At 36.3% G+C, this 17,467-nt stretch overlaps 1 protein-coding gene across 1 annotated transcript in view; it reads right to left on the reverse strand.

Moving 5' to 3' along the window:
• Positions 1 to 3,714: 3,714 nt before the first annotated feature.
• The window catches only part of LOC148130483 (cell adhesion molecule DSCAM-like), a 92,337-nt gene continuing 78,584 nt past the window's right edge, over positions 3,715 to 17,467 (reverse strand). The window contains exons 2-3 of the mRNA XM_087966788.1: positions 7,498 to 7,815; positions 3,715 to 4,897 (exon numbers count right to left, since the gene is read on the reverse strand). Of these exons, the coding sequence (XP_087822914.1) occupies positions 4,656 to 4,897; positions 7,498 to 7,815 (560 nt within the window). The 3' untranslated portion in view covers positions 3,715 to 4,655. The remainder of the gene's footprint in view (positions 4,898 to 7,497; positions 7,816 to 17,467) is intronic.

Genomic DNA, 17,467 nt, shown 5'->3' on the forward strand with positions numbered 1-17,467 from the left:
AGCAAACTCAGCAATGCAAAATATACTGACATTTATTATTATATATGGTATTTATTTGTGCCGTAATTGCAAAGAGAGGAAAAAATCCAAAAATGCTGAGCTCTATATTAGTCTTGATATCAACGCTTCATTCTTAAACTGAGTTTCTAAATGTAATTAGTAACTTAATGCTGCCCTTTATGATAAAACTCTTCATTGAATTGCACTTAAGATTGGATTCCTGAAACCTCAACCATAGTCACAGAGTCTGCTTTCATTACATCATACCTTTGAAAATGCGATTCAACACTAGGATAGATCTATGGCTTCCATCTTTTCTATTTTACACAACAGAAAACAAGACACTTGGACTCGCCTTCATTCCTATCTAACATGACACTTTTCTTAAACCTCAAGAATGCCATTTGTGTTTGATGTTGTTGCTTGATTAGAAACCCACAATATTCATAATCAGACTTGATATCTACAGCTGTTTGCAGTCACATAAAGGCATTTTGGACAAAAAATTCTAAGTTATTTATATTCTTCTATGGTCCAATAAAAAGCAACACTGATCTAATGGTGGAATTCAGCCAGTTCACACCAGTTCGGAAGAAACGGTTGTTAACCTTCTGAGCAGTTTGGTGAACTGGTTGGAAGAAATTATTAGGGCAGAGAACTGGTTGTCAAATTATTTGAATCCCACCACTGCACTGATCTCTTTATTTTAGTTACCCGTGCTGTCTTCAGATATCTCCATGTAAAATTTTATTTTGAAGTACTATGATTTGATTTGGTCAACTGTCTTCCTTGCTAGGAAATGCTCTACTTATGTATAGGTATCTTTAAATATATTAAGTGAAAATGAAATAAATGGATTTTCATATTAATTAGAAAACTGCAGTTGTCTGAAGTTCCCCTTTGAAGCACATCAGCATATCAACCAGGTTATGCCTTATTTAAAATGTGGAATGACCGCTGTTTATTTGCAAACATGATTTGTAGATATACAGTTTGAAATATTTAAAAGCATCTGTTTTACATGCTTTCCCCATCAAATGAATAAATACAGTATGAAAATTTTCTAATTTGTGAAAGCTATAGGATATTAAATTATCAAGCACTACATTTATCTGGATTCAGCATTTCTGGAAATGTTCCTGCTACATTATCAACAAATCTGTAATTTTTATATCTTAAAAATATAGACCACAAAGTTGTCTGGATTTTTAAACAATCAGAGAATATATACAGAGAATACATTTTGAAAACCCAGCAAACAGGGAATGTATACAGAGAATATATTCTTTGAGATAGAAGACATTTTTTCTACCGATATAAGATGGTTAAAAAAAGAAAGAAACAAAATGATATTTACCAATTCTTTAGTTTTCCGAAGTTCATGAGTATTGATATGAAGTACATTTTTAAATACCTAGTCAAAGAATAATCATTCAAACCAAATTTAATTTTAATTAAATATAAATGTAAATGAAATACATCAAGAGTAATTTTTGTCCTCAGCTGCATTTGTTAATTTTTTAATGCAGTCCTTAGAATGCTAACTCAAATGTCGAGTACATCCCTTAGCAGTAAAAATATTATATGTGCCTGCTCTTCACTCTTCCAGGAAAACTGTAATAGTGTTCAATGTTAAATCAATCCCTGATTAATTAACAAAAGGAAACTTAAGACTCCAAGTTCAATTATTAGCAAATGGTCAAATTATTATTGCATTAATTATTGCTGGAATTTAACCCTTTTTTATGGTTGCATGGCAGTACATTTGTAATGTGATCGTCTTTCTGGCGTACAATAATATCATGGCTACCATAAAGCTACTATTTCCCCTGATGGGAATCTTATATATTTCATCTAATACTTATTTCAAATCACATTGAGTGTGAATTATCATGTGATACCATAAAATGTGCTCCATATGGAGTTCTGAAGTCACACTATTTCTATCCTAGATATCTGGTAGGCATATAGTTCTAGATCAGGGGTTCCCAACTGGGAATATGAGACAATATTCCAGTGGGTGCAAAAACTTGGGTTTAGAATTGGTATTTCTACTTCATCCAAATTAGCACATGAATGATTCAGGATGAATGAACAACAGGAAAAAGATATAAAAATTGAAACTTTCATTAGAGTAGGATTTAATATTTAAGTTCCTGGGTTCACTTCAAAATAAAAACCAGCATTACAGAAAAAAGACAGACAGATTATATAAGATGTGAAACCACTGCTGTTACAAATTGTAACAAATAATTTTTAATGCAGATCTTTTTTTTAAAGGGTCTATATATCACTAGAATTTAACAAAAATTATTTAATGTATTTTGGATGCAGATTTTAGCAAGAGTATGGTATATTTTTCTGCCATCAAGTGTCATGTTTCATTAAGCAAACCAATTATATATTATGTTTAATATTACAATAATATTTATTTTTATATACCACCGATCTAACTGGAAGTGACCTGCAGTCACATAAAGGCATTTTGGACAATCAAATAAAACCACAATATAAAACAATCATATAATAACAATCATTATAAAAATAAAGACAACCATTATTTAAAACTTTTTAAAAATCATTAAAAATGAAACTATAGAAACCACAAAGTGTAACAATACCATATAGGTATAGAGAGGTGCAGGAGTGGGCTTCAAAAATTTTAGCAATCAGTTCTCTGCCCGGTTGCTGGGTGGGCGTGGGCATGGTGGGCATGGCCTAGTCGGCCTCCTGCACCATGGCGGCAGGGGGAGTTGCCCTCCCTGGGCTCCAGAGGTTTTCACTGAGGAGGCCAGAAATGGACTCATTTCTGGACTTCTGGAAGTTTTTTGCCCTCCCCGAGCCTCCGCGTGGGCCCTGCACTTACCTAGCATCTAAAATGGGCTGTGTGGGGACTCTTGGGAGGGGCGGGTGGGCCAGCCAGGGGTGGGATCTGCCGGTTTGCTGAACCAGTCATAAAATTAGCTACGGGTTCACCCGAACCAGGGAGAACTGGTAGCAGCCCACCCCTGGAGAGGTACACAATCACATATCAGCTGAGCCACCTTAAAATATTGCTAATTTCCTGGGAATGCCAATTCTGATGACATAACCAGGTCTTAAGGGATTTCCTGAATGTTAACAGGGATGGAGCTTCATTTCATATGAAATATAATATTGTTTATTCAGTTGAACATCTGAACATCTGAAAATAGGAACATAACAAGCAGTCTCTACAATAAAAAGAAGTAACAAACACCATTATTACTGTTAATTACCTGTGTGATTGTAAATCTAAAATATCTCATTCTATTATGTAAAATATGTATTATCTAAAACAAGATAGTTATCATATAGTAACCTGAAGTGACAAATAAAAAGATATTTTCTGTGACCAATTATTTTCAACATAGCAACAAAGAATCTGGCTACTGCATAATTGATAAACAGGTTTAGTATTTTCTAGAAGATGGTTCAGATAATAATTGTCTGCTATTCTTGGAAATTTACATGTTAGGGACAGAATATAAGGAGACATAATATTCATGTAGAATTTACATGTGAAATGGTTTATATCTTGTCACCATATGGGCAGGGAAATTAACTGAAATATGTATGCAAATATTTCAACATATTACTTGTTAATACAGTCAAAGTAAAATGCGACTCATTTACAAACCTCATTTAAATCAAAGCAATTGATCAAATGGATAGTATTCCAATTTTTTTTCTTATATTGATATTTTAAAAATATGAAACAAAAACCATAGCCTTAAAAAAGAAGAGAGTGACACTGATATCCCAAACCTCCTTAAAATTGACTCCAAGGGGAGGCACAGTGAATTGCTTCATCCTAACTCTGTTATGGAATACCATTATTAAATTCACTTTTGCCACTTAAATAGAAGATATCATGTCCTCTTTTGTGCACTTACACAAGAACGGAAACTGCTTTGTTGTGATATAGAGCATGTTTGTATATTTTAAGACTACAGATAGTAATGATAGTTTATTCATTGATTAGTCTTACAACCATGTCAAAAATATAAAACAAAAATAAAATACAGGGCATAAGTTGGAAAAAATAGGTAAAAGGAAAATACAATAATAAAATATAAATGCAGCATTCAGGTAAATACATCATCTTTACAAGCTACCCCAACTTTTTTTATATATAATGGGTTCTCAGATCAAGTGCATTAGCTATAAATGTAGCAGTTCCACAACCAGTAGTAATTCTTCCAGTAACTACACTGGAAAGAACTACATCACCATTTTGATCATGAGCAAAAGGCCATTTCTATATTTCCCACATTAGAAAATACCAAAAAAGAGCTGCTTGTCATACACCAAGGAGACTAAACAAAGAAGCGTATTTAATAGTTGCATCTGCACTACGACAAAGCAACATTTAATAAACAGTTGACTGTTTCCATCTCATTTACAACTGTTTAGGCATTGATCACAGAATGGAAAAAAGTGATAGAAAGGTTGGCATCAAAAAATGGAGAAAATTGTATTTTAATTGTAACTCCCTTTTTGCAAAAAAAAATAAAAATGCTGTGGTAATTGCACACCTCTTATATATTTTAAAGAATTCACAGGAACTACTTCAAATACGCAAAATGACCACACTTCACCAAGTATCAAATACCAAATCTGAACACACGGATGTTTTAATAACATGCATGAATTAGAGTAGAAAGCAAAGTCAACTGAAAAGAAAGGTATATAGGAAAAAGGAGAAGCTGAAGCAAAAGACTCTTCCAACCTGAGACAAGTGAGACTGTGTCTTTCTCCCATGAGACAACAGTGATGTAGGCCTCCACAGAGGAGGGGATAATGCACTTGAAGACCGCTACATTGCCTCTCATGGCTTTCTGGTCCTCCACACGGACTGTATATGGTTCCCGTAAAACTAAAGCAGAGAATGGGAAGGAAGCTGAGTCAAACAAATAGATAAAGAGTACAGAAGATGCATAATCTGACTCAAGAAATCACAAACAAAACATGCATTGTGTCCATCTGAAATGAACTGAAAAGAAAAAGAAACAAAGTAAGATCCTTTTGTTTTTCCAAAGCCTTCCAGGCAAATTTGTCCAAGTCAAAAACCAACAATGGAGTCATACTCCACTCTAGTTCCCTTCTAATGGACCTTAGAATGTTAGAAACATTCAAGGTGAAGAAAAATTGACAGATGAATTAAGATGGGACCACAGTAAAATTGAACGTACTTTTTTTTAAAAAAGGGTTTGCCAGTTTATCATAAAACTAGAACTCTGAAAAATGATGCGTCCAATTAACCAATAAAATATTCAATTTTTTTCTCACATAGTTATTCAGGGGTTTATTTTTATGCCTTTTGCTTCATGAGAGACTTCTTTTAGAGTTCGTGGGTCGGACTTGGTACCTAGTTGATGACACTTAGATTTAGTTTTATTTTTTAATTCACAGGAAGAATTCTATGATGTTCTGGAAAATTCTAATTAAATTCCTAGAAACAGTAATAGAATTGTGCTATTGAGGGGCTGGCATTAATTTTTGAAATGGATATGGAGAATTGGTGGTCAAACTTTGAAAAGTATCAGGCAAAACATATTGTTTATTAGGCATTTGTATAACCCTGTTGAATCTATGTTGAACACCTCAGTTCTTTACTGTCCTTGAAAGGTAGTAGACACCCACATACAGTGAATTATGCCACTCTGTTCAAACATCATATTCCCAACCTTACATGGTAATGATGAAGATTAATAAAATTTGACATCCAAATCCTTATAAAACAATATAGAGTACCCATGTTTTATTACTAAAGCAAGACTGTTAAATGGGTATCAGAGTGTAACATAGTTATCCCCATAGATTTGTCTTAGTGAGCAGGAACAATGAAGCAAAAGAGAAAGCTGTTAACAAAAATGAAACTGTGACAATTATTATTGAGGAAACTCATCCACAGACCCCAGCAGAAATATATTACTGGCATATTGGGACTCTGAATTCTTTCAACACACATAAAGCTAACCATTTATTTAATTTCCTATTTGATTATTAAATATTATTTAGACATGGAAATAAAATACAGAAGTGACTTATTATCCCATTTATAAACAGAAGGAAAACATGTAACACTGTACCATTTTAGAATACAGATGGAAAATACATGCACTAAAACGATGTTGCATATCTCCCAACCTTTTGTTTAGATTTTCACCTTTTATATATTTTATACCTACCATGAGTCAAATATTTACTTTTTACACTTTATATGGCTCTTAGAAGCAATTCCCTTTATATTCTTTTTATATTTTTATACCTTTTTATACTAATAACTTTTAAAAAACTTTTTACTTTATCTATTATGTGTTTATGCTTCTTCCTAATGACTGCACTCATCCTTTATGACCACAATAAAAATGATTTGCTGCATATCAACTAATCTGTTTGATTCAGTAATGCAGTCCCTATTTATATTTTAAAGTAATGAAGTATCATAGAGGTGCAGTTCCTTAATTTCTGAAAATTCAAATTAACTCAGGTATTTTTATTAGTCATTTTTTCTCCTATCCTCTTATCTATTAAACAGATTTAAATTCCATCAAATGAAGTTCCTATTCAATAATTTAAAATATTTAAAGAATGTCATGCAGTAGATAACACTATAGTTATTATACAATCTTCTGAATCCTTAAAAACAGTTTAAATAGATAATACTAGATGCATAGCTATTTCATTTCTTTTTCCCTATTGTATAGCTGGTATAGTTGGTTCAAAGAAGATACAATAGAACCCAAACTAAACAACTAGTTCATTTACCCCAGCTTTCTAGAATTTGCATATAAAATACTTTAGTAGTAATGATAACTATTTCCTTAGATAATATATAAACTATCTTTAACTAATTAATTACTTAATGAAGTTATTAAGATCCCCATCATGATTATTAATGCTAGGTGCTCTCACTATGCTGATGGCCAAAAAAAAGTGTGCATGTGTACTAGTTGGTTTTTGTTTTTTGCATAGGATAGAATTAACAGAGAGGCAATGCATCAGGAGAAAGTCAAACACACCTTCCCAATTCTACTTCATATTAAATAATGAACTTCTGACTACGTGTGCTCTCTCAGTGTTATTCTAATCTTTTCAGTTTCTGATTTGTGTACTTTTCTCTCTGTCTCCTGAATCTTTCCTTAAAACTCATATCAATTTTTCCCCTTAAAGTATCCTGTTTTGTTTAATCAGTTCAACTCCCATCTAACTTCTCCTACTTAATCCACAATATTGCTGATCAACTCCTGACCCCATTCCCAAATTTCTATATGAATGATCTCTCTTAGATATTTTTCAACAAGAATTGATCCATTTCTTTAGGCTGTAATGTTGTCTACTATAAGTTTCTGGTGCCGAACGTCAGCTCCCCTAATCATCCAAACATTCTATCTTGATGTTGTAAGCATCAAATAGACCTGAAAATCACTAATTTCAAGTCATGCTGTAGTCCAGCTGTTTGAGGAAACTTACCGGCCTTAATGTGAACATCCTGACTTCTGATTTTCCCTGAAGGATTTTCAGCTGTGCAATAGTAAGTGTTATCATGGATTAAGTTATTAAAGCTTGAAGGAGGGAAAGGGAAAATTTGGAGAGTGCCATTAGGGTGGACGTGGCGGATCCCTGGGACATCGTAGATCTCCTCGCCCGTTGCTAGGTACCATCTGAGCGTCACAGGAGGGATTCCTGCTGCTGGACAGGGTACCAATGTCCCCGTGGTGCTAGCAAACACTACCTCTTGCAAAGATGCATTGACAAAATATAAGCTGGCATGTAGATCTTCACCAAAAACTGCAAGATAGAAATAGAAATGCACAAAATTAGCATAAGACAATTCTCCATTATGATCATCATATCTTTTTTTAGTACCTAATCTTTATACTGTAAACATCATATTTATTTATTTTTTTAATCGTATATAGAAACCATCCATCTCCCTTACAAAGGGACAGTGTACAACAAAATCAATGGAAGTAAAGTAGAGATTTATTTGGGGGAATTGCAAACTGCAAATAAATCATGATATCTAGTAAAGCAGTTTACAGAAGATTATGCATTTTCTTGTTCAAATTACTTGGCAAAACATTATAAATTAATCCAATTAACTCAAAAATAATTAAAAAATCCAAGTCAGAGAAGCAAAGTATAGGATAAACAGAGACAGTAGCATCTTTGTTGAATAAAGCAAATTTTATTTCTTTCTATTTCAGCAGTTTTATTAAATAGAATAAAAAGTGTAATTCATGTTATTTAAAAAAAAATTCTTACCAAAGCATTTCTGCTGAAGTTTGTCAATTTTTTTAACTTAATTATGCTTTACCATTTGGATTATTTAATAATCGTGACAAAAATACTCAAAAAGCTCCTCGATATACTGAGTAATAGTTCAGCACTTTGGACAGAGGGTAATCTCTGACACCATGCCCTGCCTACAAGAACTTTTCTTGTAAGGCCCTTGGAAGATTCTTCCAGAATAGTGTAGATCCATCCATTTAATGATGGCAAGCTCTTTGAGTGAGAGAAACTAAACTACTCTTGTTCCAGAGCTTCTACCCATGCTTTTCCTTATCCTCATCGCTTCTTCACATGGTTTTATGCTGCGAATACTACGCATATTATTTTCTTTCCAGCCAATAACTATTCATCATCCTTCCTATTTACAATATCCATTAAAGATTCGAAATGTGCCGAGCTCTCTCCCATTCTAAAAGAATGACATTTTTAAATGACCACATTTAGGTAATGAGAGCAGTTTCCCCATTCTCGATATTTCAGACATTTAAAGACCTGGTCATTCATAATGCTCTGGGGGAAGAAGAGCTTAAGAGAAATATTAATATATTACCCTAATGAATGATACATGCTCAAACAGTGGTATTATTGTATTGTATTTTTGCACTCCTTCTCCTTCTCCTTCTTCTGGTTGAGATTCTCACATGTGTTGACTAATAACATCAGGATATGAAATTCAAGAAACTCTGCTAGATTTCCATTAGCTGACCAGAACTTTGCTTAATTTGTCAAAGAAAGATACTGTTCCCATCTCCACTCTGAGTTGCACTTAGATTTCATCTCTCCTTTCAAGTATTTTATTTATTAAATTTCTGCTTATATTATCCAAAGTGACTCTATTCCAATAAAAGTGGTTATACCAAGAACTCAAGCTGTCACTAGTGCTTCTTTCAATGGAGCTATCAAGCCTCCCCATACCTTTTATGTGAAGGTGATAATGAGTTTGTTGCAATTTTCACATTTCTTGTTCAAATATTTTAGGCCTGTTGTTTTATCATATATTGCAAATGTCATCTGAAATTCATTTCTAAAAGAGTGTTTGGAGTGTCAAAACCTATTTCTAACAGTTGCATCGTAGGACATAATGCAGCAGATATGAATTATACTTAGTTTTAAATATGATTCCTTGACATCGTTTAGTTCATTTTAGCCCACTTAGCTAAAGTCAATTGTTTCCTCAGTCTTGTTTTCATTTCTCTCCACCCTCTATGTTGTATAGGCAATAACCATCATTGTGAATTTAGTCAGTGTCAACTGACTTTCTTCCATAATGAATAATTATCAAGAAACTTTAAGGCTGCCATTTTGAGGAAAAGAAGTCTGCATCAATAGAAAACTATACTTGATCCCTCATAGTGAATGTGGGCCACTAAACCTGTATACACATCTTGTGAGCCCCTTCCTGGTAAGCCTAATGGAGCAGCTCTCAGCCAGATGGCCTCCAGCTGTTGCAACTACAAGAATTTCCAGAAGCTACAGTCCCAACATATCCCAATGATTGCAAGTTTGTAAATACTAGATAATTTTCCTCTACTACTTCATGTAGAAAACTTTCAAACTGCAGTTCTTGCCTTGGGGCAGCAAGAGTGGTTGCAAATTTTAAATTTCCAGTTTAAGCCAGAGATAAATGTCTTCTCTTTCATTTTTTGGTAAAACGTTTTAATCTAATATCAGATCAGTTTTACTACAAATGTACAATGTGTGTGTATGTGTGTTTACATAGATATATAGACACATTCATTCATGTATTTTAGGTAGGCACCCCATCTCCCAAAGGTCATTTTAATTTCAGTGTTTGGTCAAAATTTAAATTCATATTGTTAAGCATACTTTTTAAAAAAGTAACTATCTGTATTATTGATTCCTTAATGTTTATTACCTTTTAACCTTTTCAATTTTATTTTATTTTATCTTTTTGGATGTATAGTTGTAATTCTCCTTTTGCATAATTTAAATTTAGTTTAGTTTTTTACAAAACTTTTTAAAAAAGCAAGAGTTATGACTTTGTATTATCTTTTTTAAAGTGTTAACTAATATATTTATTTTATACTTATAACACTATATGTTCATATTCATGTTCAGCAACACACACACACACACACACACACACACACACACACGGACACACGCTGTATATATCTCCCCTTCTCACCCTTATGGGTGGACTGTGTCTTCCTCAATCTCAGGTCCTCTATCGGAGGGCTGTGAGTTTGAGGGTTCTGCACAGTATCTTAGCAGTTCATAGGACTGCATTCTTTTGAACAGAGAGCTCTGACATTGTTCCTGGGATCTGTTGGAGCCACTCTCCTAACTTATGAGTTATGGATGGGGTGCAATTCAACCGGTATAACAACCGGTTTGGTAAGCGCACACCAAACGCGCGCTCCGCGTGCGTGCTCTGCATTTTAAAAAGCTGATACTTACCTTCAATTGCAACTGAGAGAAAACCACTGAGGCGCAGCAAACAGCTCTGCCACGCGAATCAGCTGTGCTCCAACAAAAAGACATGTCAGGCTTGAAACATAAAGCACAGGAAAGAGCAGGGGGGGGCATATGCTCATCGCAGTGAACTGGTTCGGAACCAGCTGATTGTCAGAACAAGGGGTTTGCCTGAACTGGGTCCGAACTGGGAGAATCCCACCCCTGGTTACAGCTCCTGTCACCACTGGCTGTCACCACTTTGGCCTTTACTTTCCACATCCTTTTCTATTCCTCCTTCAGGTCCTGTTACTTCTCCAGTTCTTCATACTCTTTCTTCCTAAGGTTACTATAACTTGGCATTATGTATATACATAGTCAGAATTGCTGAAGTCAAAGTTTAATGTTTCCTGTGAAAGAGATTTATCTTTGCTGGCGTTCTTCCCATGGACTCTCCTAGGTTATCTTCCTGGAGTGTATGATTAATTATCTTGGCTTGCTTTGGAACTCTCATCAATGCGTTTTGTTTTGGTTTTCTTTTTGTCTCATTATTTACTTTTGTGACTTTAAACTGTGCCTAATAAAACAGTGAAGTTAAGTTGAAGGCATTACCGGACTTTAATGTATGTTTTGGGTTTGGGGTTATTTTGAGAGACTACGGGTCATCACATTTTGACTCCAGCCACCCCTTCAACTTATTTTGCTTTTTGTGGGGTGACCATGGATCAGCTCAGAGCAGAGATTGCCCAGTTAACCCAGCAAGTGGCTCTTTTGACTGCACAGGTGGCACGAATGCAAGCTGCCCGGCCACGCCAAAAATGCCCAGTGGCAGTGCCAGATAAATTTGATGGTTCACTGGCCCAATTTCCAGCATTTTGGGGGCAGTGCCAGCTTTACATGAGCCTTCAGTCTGAGGACTTTCCCACTGACTGGGATAAGGTGGGGTTTTTGATTAGTTTGTTGTCAGGCTCTGCAGCACGTTGGGCGACGCCTCTGTTGACCCAGCCAACCAGGTTTTGGACAATTACGCTGAGTTTTGCCATCAGTTTCAGGCCATGTTTGAGGACCCTGTTCGAAGCCAAACAGCAAACAGACATTTGAGAGAGTTGAAGCAGGGGGGTGGCTCACTCATGGATTATACTGCTAGTTTTCAGGTTGTTGCTCATGATGTACAATGGAATGAGACAGCACTATTAGACCAGTTCCAGGAGGGTTTGTCATCGGAGCTCCTGGATGAGTTGGTACACACTGAATGCCCTTGCACCCTTCAGGAGCTCATACATCTGTGTCTTCGTATCGATGCTAGACTTCAGCAGCGATGGGTGCGATGACAGACAGAGACCGTATCTGTTTCCAGCAAGACAGTGCCCTTGGTGGAAGTGCCTTTAGAGGAACCCATGCAGTTGGGGGCTGGCCGCGCTCACCTGACTCAAGTAGAAAAGGATAGATGTCGTGGTGATGGTTTATGCCTCTATTGTGGCAATCGAGGCCATTTTGCAGCCAAGTGTCCTGTTAAGACATCCACAGCAGTGATGCCTGCAGTGGTGGGAAACGAGCATCGCTCGGCATCCGGGGGTCTGTAGGTCAGGGTGTAAAGTCCTTAGGCCCACCATCTTCACCAACCTTGCCATCCTTGCCACCTTTGACATCTCCACCACAATTGTTATTGGTGAAGCATCTTGTGCTGACAGCAAGTGTGTTCATGCTTGGTGTGGGAGTGGTGGATATCCAAGCCTTGGTCGACTCAGGGGCCACAGCCAATTTCATGGATGCTCATTTTGTAGAGTAGTGGTTCATTCCTCAGCAACAAGTGTCCCCGCCAGTAATGGTAGAGGCGATTGATGGTGGGCCCCTTCGTTCGGGACCTGTGGTTGCTGCAACCAAACCCTTTGCATGCGTATTGGGCAGCATGTGGAGGAAACCATGTTCTACATTACCACAGTGCCTCATTTTCCAGTGGTGCTGGGTTTGGAGTGGTTACAGGCCCATGATCCACAGTGGTTACAGGCCCATGATCCACAGATTGTCTGGTCATCTGGAGCTGTGCAGTTCCTTGATAGGAAGTGCGCCAACCATTGCTTGCGCTCCTGTGTAGAGAGTGTGGCTACGCCTGTGGACCTGCGAAGTTGGTGGACTTTGCTAATGTATTTGAGGAGAAGGAGGCAGATCAGTTGCCCCCGCATCGGGCATATGACTGTCCAATTGACTTGTTGCCTGATGCAAAATTGCCGGTGGGTTGGATATATTCCCTGTCAGAACCGGAGTTGGCCGCGTTGTGGGATTTTATTGACAAGAACCTCTGGAAATGGTTTATCCGACCTTCTACCTCCCCATTGGCTGCACCAGTGCTTTTTGTAAAAAAGAAATTGGGGGAACTACGTTTGTGTTGTGATTACTGCAAGCTGAATGCAATCACAGTGAGGAATCGGTACCCGCTTCCCCTCATCCCTGAACTGATTGAGCGGCTTCGTCAAACTAAGATCTTTACAAAGTTGGACTTGCATGGGGCCTACAATCTGGTTCGCATTCATGCAGGAGACGAGTGGAAAACAGCTTTCCGGATGAGGTACGGGCATTTTGAGTATACCATGATGCCTTTTGGATTAACCAATGCCCCAGCTGTGTTCATGCATTTCATGCACAATGTTTTCCATGATTTGTTGGATCAATTCGTGGTCATTTATTTAGATGACATTTTAATTTACTCAGACTCCCTGCAGGAACACTGGCAACATGTGCGGCTGGTGTTGCAACGTTTGCATGATAACCACCTGTTTGCTAAATGTGAGAAGTGTCAGTTTACACAAACCACGATTGACTTCTTGGGACAAGAAGTCTCAAGTTTAGTGTTTACTTTGAAAGAGGTTTATCTTTGCTGGCGTTCTTCCCATGGACTCTCCTAGGTTATCTTCCTTGAATGTATGATTAATTATCTTGGCTTGCTTCGGAACTCTGGTCAATGTGGTTTGTTTTGGTTTTCTTTTTACCTCATTATTTACTTTTGTGACTTTAAACTGTGCCTAATAAAACAGTGAAGTTAAGTTGAAGGCATTACCGGACTTTAATGTATGTTTTGGGTTATTTTGAGAGACTACGGGTCATCACAAGCACCTTGAATTGTACCTGGAAACCAGCTTTCAAATTAGAGATGCAATTTTCAAACTAGAGATATTACATTGGAAAGTTGTGAAATAACATAACTGCTGAATTCTGGGCTTGCTGTGTGCAAGGAATTTTTAGATTGATAACCTGTGCCCTGTTGGATTATCACTTCAAAGTTATTTCTTTATCTAAGCTGAAAAACAGAATGACTATAGAGATAATCAAAAGAAAGCAATGACAATGGCAACAACTTCTGATTTCCTGTCAGGCTCCCCATTGAATTTCCTTGTGGAAAGCTGGTAGGGAACACCAGAAAATTCCCTTCCCTTTCCTTCCCCTTCTCTCAAATTCCTGCTGGCTTCCCCATTAACTTTGCTTATGGAAGCCAAATGGAAGGTTGACAAAAGTGATCATGTCACCTTGGGCCACTGCAGCCATCATAAATGCAAGTTGGCCACTAAATGCCCAGATCACGATCACTTGACCACAGGAGTGCTGTGATACTGGAATTTTGAGGACTGCTCATAAGTCTCCTGTTTCAGCACTGTCCTAACTTCAAACAGATTGCACATGCAGAAAGCGAAATCGTATAGTAAGACCAGGCATGGTGTAGTGCAGGGGTGGGCAATTATGTCCTCTTTATTAACTGTGGACTTCAACTCCCAGAATTCCTGAGTCAGCATGGCTGACTCAGAAATTTTGGGAATTGAAGTCCACAGGCCGTAAAGGGGCCATAGTTGCCCACTCCTGGTGTAGTGAGTGCATACTGATTTTCAAGCCTAGACATTCACATTCAACATGTAGAGAAAAGTACCAGATCAAAGAACCAGACAATACTAGTGATGGGAAAACTAGAGCTGTGCGAAGCATTTGAAAGGCATACTTTACAAAACAAATGGCAACATTTCTACTGTGAATGCCAGTAAAGCAGATAAGTATGAATATACGTACATAGATAACCAAAAACAGCTTTTAAAATAGCTGTGTTCTGGTTGATATAGCTCTGATAGATATAGCTTGTTTAATGTTTTAAAAAAGGATGCTTTGTGAAACACTTCTTCCCATTGTTTTGCACAATCCTAAGGGCAAATAGTAAAACTCTTCTTGAAATAAAATAAGAATAATAATCAATACAAGAATAAGGCTTGGAATAGAGTACAGATGGCTAAACAACTTTTTTTTTTCTTACGAGTTATACTCCCTGATGGTCTCATTAATGGAGATGAAGCGAAGAGTAGGTATAAACTGAACAACAAATGATTGGAAGATAATTATTCCCACTGACACATAATTTTCCTTCCAAAACTATGTTTCTTCTCTCTGAAACAGTAGAGGGGTGAACTGATTTACTACATAGGTAAAGCTAGTTTAAAGACTTTAGGATGTTTAGTTTCTCAAGTTACTGCAGTATGTGAAGAAGGAAAATCTGAAGTTACAACACAGAATTACAATGGGAACATGGAACGTAAGAAGTATGAACTTGGGAAAATTCATAATGGAGAAAAATGAGACTGATCTATTACACATTGACATTTTAGGCACCAGTTAACTAAAATGCACTAGAATTAGACACTTTCAGATCACACTGTTTACTACTCAGGACATGAAAAAGAAAGAACAAACATTATAGTCAGGAAGACATAGCAAAGGTAGAACATAACCAAATAATAAAATAAAATTTATCCAAATTTATGCTCAAGCCGTTCCTGCAAAAGAAAAGGATTAAGATTAGACATAAAGCTAAAGCAGAATAAGAAAGCCAACCACTTTCCACATTATGATCTTCAGCATATACCTCTCAATTTCAAGGACAACATCAGCAAGTGTTTTGAAATCCTGAATCTCATTGATGGGAAAACAAAGGTACTATGGAATGAAATCAAAGAATTTGTTAAGGATGAATGTGAAAAACACTGGCAAAGACAAACACAGAAGTTCTTACACAAAACGTATACAGTGAACAAGATGCCACTGGATCGAAACAGATGGTTCCAGATTGTCACAGAAATGAGATGAGTTTATATGGTCTCATCCTATTTGTTTCATGTATATATGAATATATATGACAGACACTGAAATAATGATTTTAAAAAGAGGAAGAAACTTGTACTAATAAAAGGCTGGAGGTGCAGTGGAAAATAAGGCCACTGTCAAATATTAACAAAAGCCATCTATCTTCAGCAACTATCTTCAAAAATGATGATGAAGAAGTTGAAACGATGGATAACTTTTTGTCTTTGATCAACTATTGACAATAATGAAGCCAGCAATTAAGAAATGTGCTGCAAATTATCACTTAGATACTAGCATTCAACAGGACAGTACTCAGATCCATCTATATCTAGAATTGTTCAGCAATGGTTTTCCTGCGATGCTCTGTGGAAGAGAAAGTTGGATTGTCCAATTATAATTCAAATTATTCATAATCAAAATCAGTCAGTCATAAAAATATAATTATGCACTGAGCCATGGATTTAATGGAAGAGAAATGTTTTCAGCTGAGGTCAGAGCTGGTTATAATCTTAAATCAATTCATTTTGTTTCACATAAACGTAAGAATAATTCAAAATAGAAACTAATATGTAATTATGAGAGTTACATAATTTAAAAGAGAAAACCGATGGCATAATATGAATAAGAAAAATGCAGGCCTAAAAGCAATTGTGGGTTTGTGAAACTTATTTAGTTTGCTAGACAAAGACCTCTCTATTCCTGATTCAGAAAAAAATAAAGATATTCAAACTATTATTTTAAAAGCAAAACTACTACAGTTTGCTCTATAGTATAACAAGTACAAGGAATGGCTAAGAAAATATTTGTTATAACAAAAAATCTCTTGAGAGAATAGGCTACTCCATTAAATCAATTGTTTAGGATTATATTCTAGTTTTCATCTGTTCTAACAATGAACATTTATCTGTACTTGCTGAAAGTGCAATGTTTACATATTTTGAGAGAGGGGAAAAAACTGTATAGAACAATATGAATTCCTGTATCCCCATCAGACTTTTTTGGTTACTGAATTCCTAAGGCTGCCAAAAATACACATCATATACAAACAACAGTGATTGGGTTTATGCAACATATTAAACCCAAACTAAACAAACTTCATTAGGGTTTAGTGCAATATGTGAACTTATTGCCAAAATAAGTGTGCTCATCTCCGTTACAAAGCCGAAGAGCCAGCACTGTCCGAAGACATCTCTGTGGTCATGTGGCCAGCATGACTAAATGCTGAAGGCGCACGGAATGCTGTTACCTTCCCACCAAAGTGGTCCCTATTTTTCTACTTGCATTTTTATATGCTTTCGAACTGCTAGGTTGGCAGAAGCTGGGACAAGTAACGGGAGCTTACTCCATTACGCAGTACTAGAGATTTGAACTGCCGAACTTTCTGACTGACAAGCTCAGTGTCTTAGCCACTGAGCCACCTGGCATAGTAGTGTATAAATGTATTCCCTTCTCTTTGCAATTCATTGTACTTTCATAAGTAAGTTCATTAATTTTGTTATTATATTTACTATTTTACTAAATAAAAAAGTAGCTGGAAGGCTCGATGAAAGAAATATCTACTTATTTACTACTGGAATTACCATATTTATGTAGAATTGTATGGAATTTATAGAATTCC

This window comes from Notechis scutatus, chromosome 5 (assembly GCF_049901735.1).
Source record: "Notechis scutatus isolate UNSWTSFEM ecotype Mainland chromosome 5, rNotScu1.2, whole genome shotgun sequence".
In the NCBI taxonomy this organism is placed as follows: Eukaryota; Metazoa; Chordata; class Lepidosauria; order Squamata; family Elapidae; genus Notechis; species Notechis scutatus.